Source organism: Dermacentor variabilis, chromosome 11 (assembly GCF_050947875.1).
Source record: "Dermacentor variabilis isolate Ectoservices chromosome 11, ASM5094787v1, whole genome shotgun sequence".
Lineage (NCBI taxonomy): Eukaryota > Metazoa > Arthropoda > Arachnida > Ixodida > Ixodidae > Dermacentor > Dermacentor variabilis.
In genome coordinates, this window is record NC_134578.1 from 51236933 (window position 1) to 51253582 (window position 16650).

The window sequence follows — 16650 nt, forward strand, 5'->3', positions numbered from 1 at the left end:
CTCAACTACTGCGCTGTTGTGCAGCTTTAGGCCTTCGTATCCTGTGCGAAGCACAGGCACTGAGAATGTCCTGCGGTCATGACTCCATCCTGTTTCCGTATCCTCCCCGCAGCTCTTCAAGAACGTGGCGGAGCGTGGCCGGTGGAGCGAGAAGCTGATGCAGGCGTACTCCGACTACCGGGACGGTCGAGTGGACGCCGCCCTCGTGAAGTACGCGTTCCTCGCCGAGCTCGGCTATGAGGTGGCACAGAGCAACTCGGCCTTCATCCTGGACAGGGGTGGGTGTTGCTACAGTGTGTGGGATTGTAAACTCTTTATGTGCACCTATTCTGAGCGGGCTGTTATCAACAGGATTTGCGTGTTAGTTGTGTACTTGGAGTAGAGAAGTCCGATGGGGTGTGCGGTGTGCGAAAAATGCTTGTGTACCATGCTTCGGGCACACGTTAAGGAGACCAGGGGGTTTAAATTAATCTATAACTCCCACATAGCATTGTACTGCCAAGCCCAAGGTTGCTGTTTCAATTCTTGGAAGCCACTGCCCATTTACAATGTGGGCAGAATGTGGAAATGCTTGTGCGTCGCACGTTAGGCTCACTTGTAAAAGACACCGGCTGGCCGAAATGAATAAAATTTCCTTGCTATGGCATCTCTCCCTGCCCATGAGTTACTTTAGGATGTTAAAACCCATGATTTCACTTGATTTGCCTGTATGGTCGTGACGTATGACAATCGTCCCTCTGTCGGGCAGGTGAGAGCAAGTACTTCCCGAAGAACGAGACCTTTGCCTGGGCCCTGCTGTTCTGGAACCGAGCTGCTACACAAGGTGAGAAGCCAGGGAAGCCCCTCACTTTAATCGGCATGCCTGCTTGCTCTTTCCTTCATGCTGTAGCCGGAGTCTGCTCGAAGTTCCAGCCGATTGCTGTTGATCATTCCCCTCCTTGTATGAGCATATGTGTGTTTGTGTCTGAGTCTCACGCATGAGGCTGATCGCTATCATCCTATCCCTCTGTGGACCGTGACACTGGTGAGCACTGTTCTTCGTTCAAGAATTTAAAGTTATATCAATCATATTTTCATGAAACATCCTTAGAAAGAAGATAGTAGACAGTTTTAGTTACACGTACGCAGAGGCTTCACGTACGCAAACGTGAAAAGTCTACGTACCTTACGTGCACGCCATCTGAAACGCTTTTAGCTACACGGATGCGACGCACGCTAAGAGGGACCCCTAGCTCCATCTATCGGGAAATGTGAACACGGCGGTAGCCAATTCAATCCTGTCGCCGTGTTTCGATGTGAGCCGTCTGCGCGCGCGCGGCCCGCTATCGCTTGTTTGTGATCTTGCGGAACTCCCGCGCGAAGCTGTCTACGTGCGCAAGAAACGCACGCAAAGAATTGAATCTCACGTACGTCCGTGAGACGCGCGCGCGCCCGCTACGTTTTACGCATGCGCACTGCTCACACGTAGAAGCTCTACAAACGCAAAGTCTCTATGTACGTGTAACTAAAACTGTCTAGTCTCATTACTGAATCAACAGCATGACTTATGGTTATCATTATCATTTATGTTGTTGGGCAGCTAGTGCTGTTAATGGGTGATGCTTATGGCATTCCCTTCAACTGACTCTGTACAATTACTTTAATTATATTCTGGGACTGCACTTGGCATCTGCCACTTGATTTGTGTTGTCCTTGGAGTGCTGGATAAACGGCGTGCCGGCATGTTTTGCAGGCTACTCGGTGGCACGGGTGAAGCTGGGCGACTACCACTACTACGGCTATGGCACGAACATCGACTACGAGACGGCCGCCACCCACTACCGCATGGCCTCCGAGCAGCAGCACAATGCACAGGCGATGTTCAACCTCGGCTACATGCATGAGCAAGGGCTGGGCTTAAAGAAGGTAAATGCCTGCACCACCCGATGACTGGCCTTGCACTCCGATACAAGGGGGCCTTAGCTTGTTAATATACTTATTGCCCTTTATGGGTATACCAGGTTGTGCGGTCTTTAATACGACGTAGAAAGCCACTCTGTGTGATGTCACGCAGACATCTCGCGATTACTTCATTTACGCGAGCAGCTGAAAGGTTGCAAGCGATTGTGTTTCACCTCTACAAATTCAGCTGGCATGTGCGTGAGAGAGCAAGCATCTAGTACTGCCGCAGAGATGCAACCACCAAGGCGCTAAAATGATGAGATTTGAGCTTTTTAAGAGAAAAAAATGTCAGCGTTACTTCCATCAACATGCAGTTGTGACAGTGACACAGCGCTGTTGAGCTTGCAGCCAGGCTATCAGCCAACGCATCCAGCACATCAATTTCTGAGGTCTGTGGCACAGCAGAGACGTAGCACACGCAAGCAGACGAAAACAAGAATGGCAAACAGTGTCAAGCATGATATATCAAGTTGCCAGACTTGCGAACGAACTACCACTAAATCCGGCTCCTCTGATGCCTTGCATTCGGATAGTTTCAAACGGCCAAGCAAAACGCTTGACCTCGACACAGGTGACTACATCAACATGAACACCTTGCAATGGCATGACGTGTGCCATGTGATGCACCCTGTTTGGAGCAAACCATTTGGTTTCTCCACCATGTGAATGCCGCTTTACTGTAGAAGCAAACAGCACTAGCAACGCTTATAGTGACATCTTGTGGCGGTTTGTCCGCCAACAACGCATTAGAAGCTTTTCTGAGCATTCTCGTTGAAAAAAATAAAGGTTGCGTGGTAATGTCGCCGCGAACTCTTTAGACAAGCAGCCAGATAAACAGGGTCAGTTGCTGCCATACATCTCGGTCCTAGCCAGTTGGACTTTGCACCACAATATGGCACCAGCAGTGTGATTGCTCTAAAGCCCCTCCATGTTTAAAAGTAGAACCACCTCTGCCACCCTCTCCCGTGCCTGCACATAAATGGTGGTGCTGCCAACATCATTGCAATGTAGCCGACGACCTCTGGTATTTTCGTGCATGTTGGGTGGTAGCTGGAGTCGGCTGCTTGTAATTTGACCACGATTTCTTTTGGTTTTTCTCATAAATAACTTCTTTAATGTTTACTTCTACATTATGAATTCGAAAAGTGTGCGTTCCCTTGTTATCAAGTGGAACCGTTGTGCAAATACACTCTTACGGGCACCGAGACATGCTAGACTCCACACACGTGTGCCAATTTTTTCTGATTTGGTTGCGGTGGAGCACAGTATGAAATGCTTTGTACAAGTAGAAAACTTCTCCGCCAGCACACTCCAATTACAGTGCCAATATTCGCACTCGAATTATTTTCGCTATGCACCTCCTTGTCTGAAGTGCAAAGCAGATGGCTGTTACGAATCATTCCCTGTAAGCATATGCATGGTAGCTCATCATGGGACAGCAGGAGCCCTTGGGAAGCACGCCATTTCGGGCAGCGCATTCACGACAGAGGCACTACATGGGGCATGTGCCAGCGTGCGTGCACGCAGCTGCAACGAATGTGGTGCCTGTGGGCCTTTTAAAAAAGTGCATGCTCTTCTTACAAGCAAAAAAAAAAAACAGAAATAGAAAGCGTGCAATGTCACGTGACGATGTTAGTCCAATAGAGGAGAGGAGGTGCGCAGCTGGAGGCACGGGAAGGGAGAGTGGTGAGAGGGTGACTCACCTGGCATGACCGCATCCGCTAAGGCATGTTATATCCATTGCAGCAAAAATAGTTGATGCAAGGATCAAACCAGAACCAACATGTTCTGTGTAACATGGCAGAGTGTGGGTGTAGGCGAGCTGGTGATTGATGATTTTGGGAAGTTACTGCACGGAAAACATGAGACTTGAAGAAAGGGACAACACAAGGGGTACTGACAACTGATCAGTTGTCAGTACTGCTTCGTGCTGTCCCTTTCTTCAAGTCTCATCTTTTGCTTGCATGAGTACACGCACTTCACAGAACGCATGAGAAAAGGACCCCGAGGAGGAAACGCTGTTTTTTCGGCATTGTTTCGCAGGACATCCACTTGGCCAAACGCTACTACGACATGGCTGCTGAGACAAGCGCTGACGCCCAGCTACCTGTCGCCTTGGCACTCGTAAAGCTTGGTCTGCTGTACGGGTTTGCTTACCTCAAAGAGGTGAGTGCACCCATTTCTTTAAGGCTCACCTCAAGGGTTTTCTTAAAATTAATTTTATGTTACCTTCATGCGACATCTCAAATCTTCCTGTGCAAAAAAAAATTTATTTTTCAGAAATCCATCACTACTTTCCCCATATGTTTAATAAATGATGTATTGCGAACGGGTTCTGTTATTGAAATATTAGCCAGTGCCTTTGTTATTTTCTGTAATCTGTTACTCTCAGTTTTTTTTTTTTTTCTGACGTGCAGATAAGTTTGGCTTTAGAAACAGCCTATCTGAAGTGTGAAATTTTTTTGGAGACAGAAGTCAAGTGTGCTTTTCTTCTCCTCCAGGCAACACGTCATTCCCGGCATTGCAAGGAAATCAAATCGCAGAGGCGCAAATGGCAGTTCTCGTTTCGTCATGTCCACGAGAAAGATAGTTGTTGTGCAGAGGCAAGAAAGGTGTTATATCTGCTTCCCCGTAAGGACAATGGCTCAGCGCGAGAGAACTTTAACAAAGTCAGCAGTAACAAGTGGAAAACGGGTCATGTCGGGGGAGGAGGAAAAGAACACGTCTCCGCTGCTCTACCACCAGGGTGCACCAGCTCCACAAACGAAGACAACTCAGATTTGAGTAGTCACTGGACAATGTTTTCTTCTCAAAAGCAGAGTTTAGAATTCCTAAACTTAAATTTTTTTTTGCTTGCACTTGGCTGACGAGCAGCAACGCGACGCAGCTTTCGAATTCTGTCAGGCGAATCGTCACGTCACACGGCACCACCAGAGTGAGAATATACTCTGTGGCAGAATCTTCTCCATTCGGTGAAGCAGGATCATCCTGGACACTCCGGATCTTTTCGATGTTGCTCATTTCTTTGTGAGCCTTGACGTGTGGGCCGGCCTCGCCGAATTGCCGGCACAGCGATCGCGTGCCAACAACTTTTCCGACTTTCTTATGCGGAAATGTCTCCGGAACGGCGAAAATATGTGGCGCACTGTTGCCTCTGGCTTATCGTACAGTATAACCTACCTTTTGAAGATGATTTCGTAATGACAGTGGCACGCCGTCACGAACTGCCTGAAAACTTGTTCTGTCATCATCTTGTGAGGAGGATGGCGCTGATAGCCATCTGTTGCATGCCTAATGCCAACACTGTTTTTTTTTGGAAATGTATATTTTGTGGGGCAGTTATAAACAGTGGACATTTGAGTTAATTTAGTATTCAACATTGTCGTATGGGACATTCAGCAAGTTGTGTTCGAGTCCTCCGGAGCGCTCTGTGTTCCATTCGACCGGTCTAACTCGAACGCTCGGAACACATTCGAATATGTTTTTCAGGGCACTATGCTCCAGCTTGGAGAGCTCAGAGGTGCTCTCACCTTCATCCTGAAAGTGCAACCGAGATCTGGTAGAGTTCTGGCGGTCACATGGCTTGTGCAGCTTCTGTTGTTGGCATTGCTTTTTCTCCATGGCAGCGGCAGTAGTGGGCAAATTCATCGGCACCTGCACACTTTGTTTCTTTACAGCAGAAGCTCTCCCCTGTTTCCTCTTCAATTGCTCATGCAAGCTGCCGAACGTTCTGTTCAGGTGCGCTCTTTATAGCTCCTATCTAGAGCAGCGTCCACATCATTTCAGTCCGAATCTGTGCATGGTAGGAACCACTCAAATGCACCGTTAGCGTCGCGACTCGCAAGAGTATCTCTCAAGTGTTTTTTCTGTGATTTAGCGTTCCTTGCTTACTTCAGGCGTTTCCAGCCTATCTATCTATCTAGCCTCTTACGCCGACCCCGTGACCCAAGTTGTCGACCAGCTTGAGGCTAGGCATGTGGGCATGGTCATGTCGTAATTCCATTGTGGTTGTACCATCATCATCGTTCCAGCTATGTCATCTGACTCTCGTCATGTCATCATCATCACGCCTTTTATACTGACCCACTGGCTTAATAGCTTGGGCCACAAAGCATCTGCTTGTGGTCGTGATGCCCTCGTCGTCATTGCATGATCGTCATTTCAGCTTTGTCATCTTACTCTCATCATGCTGTTGTCATACTGTTGTCATACCATCGCTGTCATTTAGCATCGTCATCTCTTCAAAAACGTCATCCCATTGTCATCATGCCGTCGTCATCATACTGCCTCCGTGGTTCCATCAACATTCGACATCATTCCTTCTCCAACATTCTAGTATAATCATACCGTCCTCATTCAATTGTGATTGTGCCACCATTGTCATGTCATCGTCGTCATTGTGTCATCTAGATACCGCCATGGCCACCATGGTCGTCATACCGGCACCATAATGCCATGTTGGCCGTTCTCACAGTCACTTTAAGTTCTTCATCGGACTCGTCATGCCATCGGTATCACACTAATGTTGTCACACCATCGTCATCGTACACTTTTCATGAGACAGTGCTCATCATGCCATCATTGTAATACACTCATCGTAATCCCATGATCCTCATACCATTGTCATGCTATCAATGTCCCTCGTCGTCATGCATTCATTGTCAAAGTGTCGTACTGATACAGTCATGGTCTTCCCATTCGTCATCATTCTAACTTCGCCATAGCAGTCTCATCATGCTAGTGGCATTGCACATTCATCGTCGTACAATTGTCTTCAGTTTGTCGGCGTCACGCTGTCGTTTTGCCATTGTCATCACTTCAGAAACATTGTCTCATAGTCGTCATGCGATCGTCATTATACTGTCTTCACTGTTCCATTGACGTCATTCCTTCTCCATCATCCTAGCTTAACCATGCTGTCGTCATTCAGTCGTAATTATGCCGATGTTGTCCCGCCGTTGCCTTTTTTGGTTTGTCTGACAGTCACTGTCATGCATGCATTGCCATGCCGTCTTGGTGGCTCCATCGATGTCATTCCAGCTTCGTCATCTGGTTGTCGTCTTACACTCGTCGCCATCCCATTCTCCTCACGACTTCTTTGTCACGCTGTCGCCATTGTAACATTGTCATAATTTCAGAACCGTCCTCTCAACATCGTCACGCCACCTTTGTTGTTCTGTCGACCCCATTCTTTCATCATTCTGCGATGACTATGGGTCACCTTGGTAAGCCAATGCCATACCAAAGTGTGCCGGTGCCGGAGACAATGAATGTCGCATTTAGCCAAAGCAACAAAAGCCTCAGCATGGCCAATACAGAAGTTAAATAAACGTCATTTCAGCAGTACAGTGTGTCACTACATTGCTTGAATGCTAAATGCATTACCGTCAAGAGTCATTGTGAGATGGGATCTGCCATAAATTTTCTTTCTTCGGGGGTGTCCGGTCTTGCTCTTCAGGAGTTCCACTGAAGCAATAATGTGCCCATGGTTAACTTCGTCGCACTTTTTGTGCATTGAACTTCGATGGATTGAGTTCTGTTGGACACTGATTGAAGGGGGGAATAACGAAAACTTCATTGCGCCAGAAATTTTGTTGAAGCAGTATTTGTTTTGCAAGTTTTTGGTAAAATACCTCAAACGCCCTGCAAGGTGATGACTACATAAGGGGTAGGCGTTAACAAAAGAGAGAAATGATGGCAGCCTTGAATGTAAGTAAATAGCATGAACAGTGTCTGAAGGCAGGTCGTTTCAGTCCACAGGCTGTTTTGCATGGCACGATTGGTGTGGAAAAAATCTTTCTGCCGTGTTCGTTGTAGAGTGATTCTTGCTGACAGCTTTCATGTGTGTCTGTGACAGTGCGATTTCTGTCGCAGCAATGCCCAAGATCGCCCCCTACTCACGTTTCCATGTCTGCATCGTTAAATAAAAACGTCATCTAAACTAGTCAAATATTAGAATTTTCTTATATTGTTGTCATACCGTTGTCATGCTGTTGTTATTATTTGAAAATAACATAAGTAAACCATTTTCCAACGTTTAAAAGTTAAAAGAATTGAGACTTTACAATCGCTTAGTCTGCAGCTACAGCGAGTGAAATGCGGCACAACACAGCACCGCAAGTGCGAGCGTGCGGCTAGTGCATCGTCGTTGGGGTGGTTTCGTTTTGTACACTCTAGTTTCGTTGTTGCGGTACTATGGAAGCCACAACTCTTTTCCTGGAGTTGCTTCTGCAAGGAGTATTTGCTTCTGCAGAAGAAGCTACTATTCAGCGTGCAAGCACCTGGCACAATTTGTAGTGAAGAGGAGGCTGACAACAGTGACGATAACATGGGTACGTGCTGTGTGTAACTGGAGAAAAAAAAAGAATTGTTCATGAAACACCTAAGCCACCGGCACTGGTGGGTACGTCCTAATAAAACGTCATTGAAATTGGCACGCGACATTGCTCCACTGTGCTTCCAACATGCGGTAAAACAGGAAAGCGCCTTTTTTGACAGCACTTGCTGTTACATCACACGTCGCCCTGTCCACATCGCACCAATCTCTTCGACTCGGCGACGGTGCCACCAGCTTGTCAAGTCCAATCCAGTCCAGTCGCGGAGAGCCCTCAACGTCCTGGCGGTCATTTAGCGATGCAATTCACATGTGTCACTGAGTGAAAATTGTGCCACGTGAAACAGCCTTATGGCTGCGTGTACAAAAAGTTTGTGACAGTGAGCTGTTGTTCAAGCCTATGGTGGCTGATCTAGCTGGTGTATCAAATTGCGAGATATAACAAACTAACTCTACAATGTTTCTTCCTGACATCAGCGTTTAATGAAAATTTGCTTATAAAGAGTATCAGATTTAACAAAAGTATTATTATGTAGCATGCAATTATGTTAAAACAAAGTTCGACTGTATTGCCCCAGCTATCACACCACAGCCTTCGCATTATGGACAGAACTGGAACCTATTTTTACGTGGCAAGAACAGTCAGGTGACCTAACTGCTGTTGTGTTCTAGAGGGCTGACCTTGTTAAAGGGACACTAAAGTGAAAAATGATTTCTTCTGCATCAGTAAATTACCGTTCTACAACACCAAAAACACCACTTTTACAATGATAAGACGTTTGGTAAGCCAGAAAAAGCGCAAGAACGAAATACGGGCGGCGACGCCTACCTAAGTTCCCGCACCTAGGGGCTGTGACGTCTTGGATTTTGATGGCATCTTCTAGGGCCTACTAAATATATATAGCGGTACAGATTGACTACATTGTGTTCCAAAGAAACCAAATATTAGACATTGCAAGTTTCGGGGAACCTTTATTCAGCCAACGCGGCCCAAATGCGAAAACATACTTTGGAATCCCTGACGTCACGTTGACGTTGCGGTGCTGGGGTTTCGGCGCGAAATTCAAATGCTGATACTTGGACCTTCATTTTCTCATCTAATAATCAAACCATTTGTCTGAAATGACTGCCTGCAGAGTTCTCAAACAATGCTTCATTAGTCTAAACTGATTTATTGCTTCGCTTTAGTGTCCCTTTAACGTTTCGTAGCCAATTATAAACAGCCAAGGCCTTCCCAGGTGCCGAAACTTGACGACATCCTTGACTTTGTCATTGCAGCAACAGTGGGACAAGCTGCTGCCCAAGTTTAGCCCAAGTGATGCGCTCGGGCCAGACTGGGACCTGTATGTCATGACCGTGATGGCTATTCTCCTCGGCGTGCTGGTCTACTTCAGGCGGGCGTGAAGAACCTTGTCCAACCTTGTTCTGATGGACTCTCCCGCTGCCCGGGCAACAAGCACGCATGTGCGTGTCATGTGACTCACGGTGTTCTTGTTTCTCCCGAACTGCAAAAACCAAGGAAACTGCTACTACTAGTCGTCCAGGGTGCCGTTTTCTCTTGGAAGCTCAAAACCTGTGTGCGCGTCGACAAAAAAAAAAAAGGGGGCGTTCTAAGAACTTTTCTTTTGCAGGTGATCGCTGAAGAAGCCCATGGTCGTCGTGCATTGTTTTGCATTGAAGCAACATAGGAAGGAACTGTCATCATCAAGGGAGTTGGGATGGGAAGGGGGGTGGTAAATGTTTATTTTTCTTTGATTTTTGTGGCTGTCCTTGCGCATGAGGGCAGTCATTTTTAGTTGCACAGACAGTATTGTCGTGTTGTTTCAAAAGTTGCGAGATTAAAAAAAGAATGGACAGTCACCAAAAAGATTGGTTTGCTGTTTTTGTGAGGGATACACTGCTTTCACTGTGTACTGGCCTGCCGAAATGACTGGGCACATAACTTGGTAAAAATGCTAAATTCAGAAAATTAATATTTTTTTATCGGCACAAGTTGGTTAAGTGTTGCTTTATCCAGTTGCAAAATTAAAGAACAATACCAGCAGTCATAGCACTCTTTGTTGCATTGTGAACTTGTTCATACTTCCTAGCCCAGAAAAAGAAATGTTAATGGAAACACCTTTTTTTATCTGTTCTGTGAAATTATTGTAAATCGCATTTTCATACATGCACTACAGTCGATTTCAATTCATCTAATCATCCATGGGTCGAATCAAACAATTAAGATGCAGAAAAAATGCCAGAAGACACCACTTATTCATTGGGCAGTATTTGCCCAATTCTAACAGGCCACCGAATCAAACACGTGCTTGCTATGTGTCCAAAGTAGAACTAACATAGAGACGACATTAAAGCTCCTGACGAAAGTAGAAATCAAATGCACGCCGGATTTTTTAGCAAGAAATGTGGCCAAGGGCCTAATATGTGTTGCACAGTGTTGGCCGATTTCCTCAAGTCAGCTTCACCGCAATATAACCTTGTTATGCGACAAAGCATACAAACGCTGTGAATGCAGTTCTCTGCCCATTTTCATGGACAAAAAAAAACGGACTCTCGTTAGGATCAGGTAAATACTGTAAACAGACGTAAGCTACCGTTATTGCTTGAAAATTTGCCTAGGTCAGGCCAAAAATAGGCGTTTGTGTCGGGAGATTGTTTGTTCAATGCATTCACTGTCCCCTAAGCAATAAGGGGTCACTGTTGGGGTCACTACAGGGGTCAGGCACATGCATGCCGACTGGTCAAGTTCAATTATCCAGCAAAGGCCAATTTTAGTATTGAAATAATGAAAGTTTAGGCCAAAAGAAATGCATAGCCACCGGTTGGGACTTTCAGTTGGGATCAAATTAAACGAGGTCGAATTAACGGAAGTCTACTGTACATGCAGTTTCTGATAGGATTCTTGTAAAAAGTTTCACACTTTCTGTCATATCAATGCATTACAATTTAAGTAGATAAAGAAGCCGACCATAAAAATTAGAAATAAAATAACCTGTGTGAATCGTGAACTATGCTGCCGTGCTGGAGTTGAGATGTCTCTTATTTCAAATTTTTATGGTCGGTGTCCAACTTTCAGCTACGTGCAATGTCTCCTCCTGACCAAACAGGTTCCCGTCAAACTCTTGAATTCAATGCATTCCAAGCGCATTGTTACTTACATGTGGGCCCAACTGACCGTAATTGCAGGTGGTTAAATTTTATTAACCTAATTTGCAAACACCAGGCCTGTTTTATCTGTTTTGCCGAACAAGCTTGAAAAGGGACATTCTGAACAAAGCTGCTTGCCTCAGTCATGTCCCCCTTTATGGCCTCAATTGGATAGTGCAAGTAGTAGTTTTCTGCAAAATATTACTACAGGGAACTGTGGCACTACAATAATTAGGGGAATGAAATAATCATTCCCCAAGTCATCACGGAAGTGATGCAATCTTTGTCATTTTTGTGCTTGAGGCTTTATATGTTCTTGTGGCACTATTGCACTTTAGAACTATACTTGCTGGAAGCCATAATTTTTTTCTAAGTTCATGAACATAATAATTTCCTCACCCATGCATAATCATTGCAAATTGTTGCATCTATAATGCATTATTTTGTTGCAGATGATGAATTTGCAAAGCCATTCGAAACCAGAATGACCAAGCGTTCCCGTGCTGGCCGAACTACAATACTTGCAGCTCTCGAGAAACTAGCGCAGGGGTGGATCAAGGGTAACCTCAAGAGAAAGAGAGTATGTGTATGAGAGAGAGAGAGAAAATGGGGAGTTCAGGCCGGGTAGACTCACCACGCACAGTTTTGTCAGCGCTGGAGCACCAATACGGGTACTACAGCGGATACGGGTACATGCTCACCGGTGCTCTCTCCGCCAGTGCGAAGGCTCCAGAGTTCACCATAGTAAACCTCTGGACCATTGTGCCTGCCCGCCATCTCCTCTTGTGGTCAACATACTGGAGCCTTCGTGGACAATGTTCTCCTTGTACAATGGCAGTGGTGGAGCTGAGGATAACGAGGCATTCGACAGCAAAACATAACGTTGGGTGACGACGACGTTCCTCGTCAGCGTAACGGAACGGACGAACTGACGGACAGAGCAAACACAGTTTTGAGCACTTGGAACTGTGTCACAGTAAAACACAAGAGGAAGCGCATTGACTGCACATTCAAGCATGCCGCTTTACTCCTGTACTGGCCCCGACGCAACTGATTCTCTGAGGCGTACAGAGACGGCGATAATGCATCTCTGTCAGTTTTCACTACATATAAAATGAACAGAAACATTTTAATGTTAAAGTATGCAGGCCGGCTGTGTGCATTCGGGTAATGAAGGGCCAGTATTCAATGCTGTCAATGTCGCACAGGATTTAAAACAAAGTGCACGATGGCTAACTTGCGATGCTAAGTGCAATTTGTTTTAACGTAAATACAACTTGCTTGATATTGATGCTCGCGCAGAACAGCGCACACGTCGAGGGAAGTGGCCACTCCACTCGCCCATAGCGAACATCCACGCTAGAATGTACAGGTACAGTTGGTAGGTCTACCAAGCGCAGCACTTGCATGCGTTCCACAGGCACCAAACAGGCGTACCGGAAGGGCAACCACCAGCGTCCCGGTGGTTATGCATCAAGGGACTCCCCGTACGGAGCACTGAGGCACACGATGTCCTCCCCCCTTCCACCCCCTTTATTTTATTGCGTTGTAGGTTAACGGGGACAGACAGTGTTTCCAGCTTTCTTTACAGCGAATTTTTTACATGCCTCACTAATCATCAAACCTTTCCTCCTCTCCAGAGCAAATGAACAGTAACAGCTGTAAAGGAGGACTTCACGAGTTTGTCACATGTGGTACGCTGTGCACACAAATTTTAAGGGGGCGCCAGAACATGTGGATCCACACAGAAGTGAACTATCCACATATTTTGCAGAAATCCTGATACTAACACCGAATTCGAGATATCTTCCTAGAATATGCGAAAGAAGTGCAATCGCAAGGGATTTAAGGCCAGAACCTAATGAGTGCGATGTGCGACGAAGTGGAACGCTGAGTAAGCGCATTTTAAGAGGAAGCTTTAGCTAGAGCCCAACTAGGGTGCTGCCTTAGCAGATACATGTAATAAATGCAGAAATGTTTTTCTGAGATAAGACCTGGGTCGATTTCATGAAATCTATTGAATTTTTATAGAGAGAAAGCTCAATTCCAGTGACTTGAAAACGAAATTTTGATTCAGAGCCTGAATTTTTTTGCGGAAGCACGAAGTTTGCAAATCAGTAACTCTGCACCAAGAACAGATATCGCAGTTCTATAAACTGCATCTGTTAAAACATCCAAAGTGGGCAAATTTGGTATATTAACTTATATTGTACGTGGAATGATTTGAATGTATACAAAGGTTTTGCGGAAGTCCTCGCATATTAGGGGTTTAATTAAAGCCCATATATAACACATCAGTTTTGTCCGTTTTAGATGTACTATTAGATTCTATTTCCAGAATTGATATAATTTGCTATTGCTGTGTTACAGAGTTCTAAACTTTATAGTTTCGTTTTCTGGGAATTTGTGATATTCAATCATTCTTGTGGTAAACTCAACTGCCGAAATCAAAAAGCCGCTTTCAACAGTCACTAGATTATAACTATTTCACTCAAGTGCAACAAACCTCATCAAATTTGGTGCGTTGGTTGCCGATAAAAAAATATTTCTCCTTTCCGATGCATTTAGATAAGAGCCAGCCGCAGCTGTTGCCTACCCAGCACCAGGGGAAGATTAATAAGAGATAAAGTCGAGAGGTATCTGTGGGCATGGAGCCACTGACACAATCAACATTCTCGGCATCGTCGGATGGTTGCTCAGTTCAGTTGCCTTCGCGGCTATGATTGGTATATGTGTGGCCATAGCCTCTAATACGTAATGTTAGACTCGGCTAGGATTTCTCCAGTGCTTAAAATCATACGGGGGGTATAATACATCTAATATGTCTTCGCATTACTCCTGCGATGCTCTTATCAATTTAGCTACCGCGGCGCCGTTTTCCCATCCACTTCCTGGGGTAATACTTGAATTAACCCTGGGAGTGTTATGTCTCCAACATCTCGTTAAAGCTTGTTTCTCTCTCTCTCCTGGGAGCATTAGCCAGCGTCACCACTCATGACCTTGGCAGCGGATGTGGAACATCATTTCTGCCACAGGCGTCACGTCAGCAAAGGGCCTCTCGCATTATTTGGTGACCCGTCAACTTGCCGTTGCGATACAACACATGGGACAATAATCCCAAGAAACCACAACTATCCATTGGTCACGTATTACAAAAAAAAAAAAAAAATATCCAAGTCATTTAACGACGTCTAGTTCACATCTATAATATGTTCCACTAGTACATGGAAGTCGAGGGTCCTTGTGATTTGGACATCTCTTAACATCCAAAGCTTCTGCGAATTTATCGTACATTGTGCGTTCTGACTAGATGGACTTACGTAAAGCCCCTCCATACATGTTTCCACCGCGGTGACGCGTGGATGGAGGGGCTTTAGACGTACCATGCCACAGAATTACAAGCAAATTGACTCTAAAGCCTAACACTGAGATGCTGGGAGAGGAAAAATCGCACTGTTGTCTGTGCCAGAAATGTTGCAGAGCATTTATTTTGCTTTTCCCCATTATGTGCATGTTGCAAAATCCTACGAGATCGAGAATGTGCTCCTGAATTGCGAAATATCCATCTGTTAATTTTGAATATATCCAGCTTGCAGTATTAAAGCCCGGAATTTCACTTATGACAACATTTATTTTTTGCAACGTGGTTATGAGTATCAATTTCACGACCTCTACATGCAATGCTCGACCCCGCGTTTGAAAACCAAAACGTTCGATTTCGGTTACGTCATCCTTTTTCTCGTACAGAAACGCTTTCCTTTACAGTTATATCTATTAGTATACACTGTTAAAGATATGTAATATTTAATCTGCTGATATATTGGAACAGATTATATATATATATATATATATATATATATATATATATATACACACCATACTTGAACCATAGAGAAAGCTCATGTATTACATATCTTGCTTGAAATCTGGTGAAACGGCGCGCGAGCAACACAAAGCATGCTTCATTGGTGCGGCCCAAGCCGCCCAAGTACGTATATACTAGGCAGAACTGTGCAGTTGCGTACTGAAATTTAGAGCTGCGCTTCTGACTCCTGTTTGGGGTACGTTTGTTTGCCTTGCGAAGCACTTATAGAAATGTCCTGAGGGCAACGTTTTGGTAGTTCATTTACAGACATGTTTGTATCGCTTGGTTTCCAGCGTAGCTCTTCAAGTGTCAGACATATTTCTCATTTGCAATGCTTATCTCAAAGTCTCTAGCTGCATTATGTTTTGGGACTTTCGTGATGTGAGAAGCTGCCTGAGCAAGTTGCCTATCAAGATAAACATTCCATATCGGGATTTTACGTGTGTGGATTTTTTTAAATATACATATTTAAGGATAGCTGGAAAGTACTGGCTTTCTAGCTTGAACCTCGTGGTCCCAGAAGCAGGTTCTGACATGCGGGCCATATACCCTTTTGGTCATGCATTAGTATGTGCTATTATTACGTGCTACTAATCAGTCTTACTCTTATTAAATATATCTGTGACATTGAGACTAGTCATTTTCCGAGTGTTAATACCCTTTTCTCAATACTTTTATTTTAGTGAAGTGTAATTTTCAAGAATTTTTGAAGGAAGTTCTTTCTTTTTTTGATCCACGTTTAACCTGTTCGTATACAGCTAGAACTTGCAATTAATATTTTTATACATGTGCGTGGCTCGGTGCCAATCACTTTTACAATAAAGCTTTATCAGTTGTATAAATAAAAAGTAAAGCTGATATGACATTGTGAGTCTCACTTGTGTGCTTTACCTAGCGCTTACTGAACTCGCATTTTTCATGTAGCGATTGCAGGATTTGTAATAATTCATAATGATCAAAATACAGCTCTGCGATTTTGTTAGCACAGTGCTCATATTTTGATGAGAGCTAGGACTAGATATAAAAGTCGACAGTCACTTTAGCATACAGAGCTCTGGATGAAGGTGAAAGTCTGGGTGCTTGCGAGACATTCATTAAATTACTTGTCATTCTCATTTGAATGCATGTCCTTATTGTTTTCTCCCACGAAAGGTGGGTTTGAGTGCCTTAAGTCAACCTTAGTTACATGTGCCCTAATTCATCATCATCAGCCTATTTTGTGTCCACTACAGGATGAAGGCCTCTCCCTGCGATCTCCAATTACTACCCCTGTCCTGCGCCAATTAACAGATTCCAACTAGTGCCTGCGATTTACCTCATTTCATCGCCCCACCTATTCTTCTGCCGCCCTCGACTGCGCTTC

General features: G+C 44.9%; 1 protein-coding gene across 1 annotated transcript in view; it reads left to right on the forward strand.

Moving 5' to 3' along the window:
* Nucleotides 1–10328, forward strand: part of LOC142564275 (protein sel-1 homolog 1-like) — a 36933-nt gene extending 26605 nt beyond the window's left edge. Inside the window, exons 12-16 of the mRNA XM_075675216.1 lie at nucleotides 113–278; nucleotides 749–823; nucleotides 1733–1905; nucleotides 3985–4107; nucleotides 9554–10328. Of these exons, the coding sequence (XP_075531331.1) occupies nucleotides 113–278; nucleotides 749–823; nucleotides 1733–1905; nucleotides 3985–4107; nucleotides 9554–9679 (663 nt within the window). The 3' untranslated portion in view covers nucleotides 9680–10328. The remainder of the gene's footprint in view (nucleotides 1–112; nucleotides 279–748; nucleotides 824–1732; nucleotides 1906–3984; nucleotides 4108–9553) is intronic.
* The last annotated feature ends 6322 nt before the right edge of the window (nucleotides 10329–16650 follow it).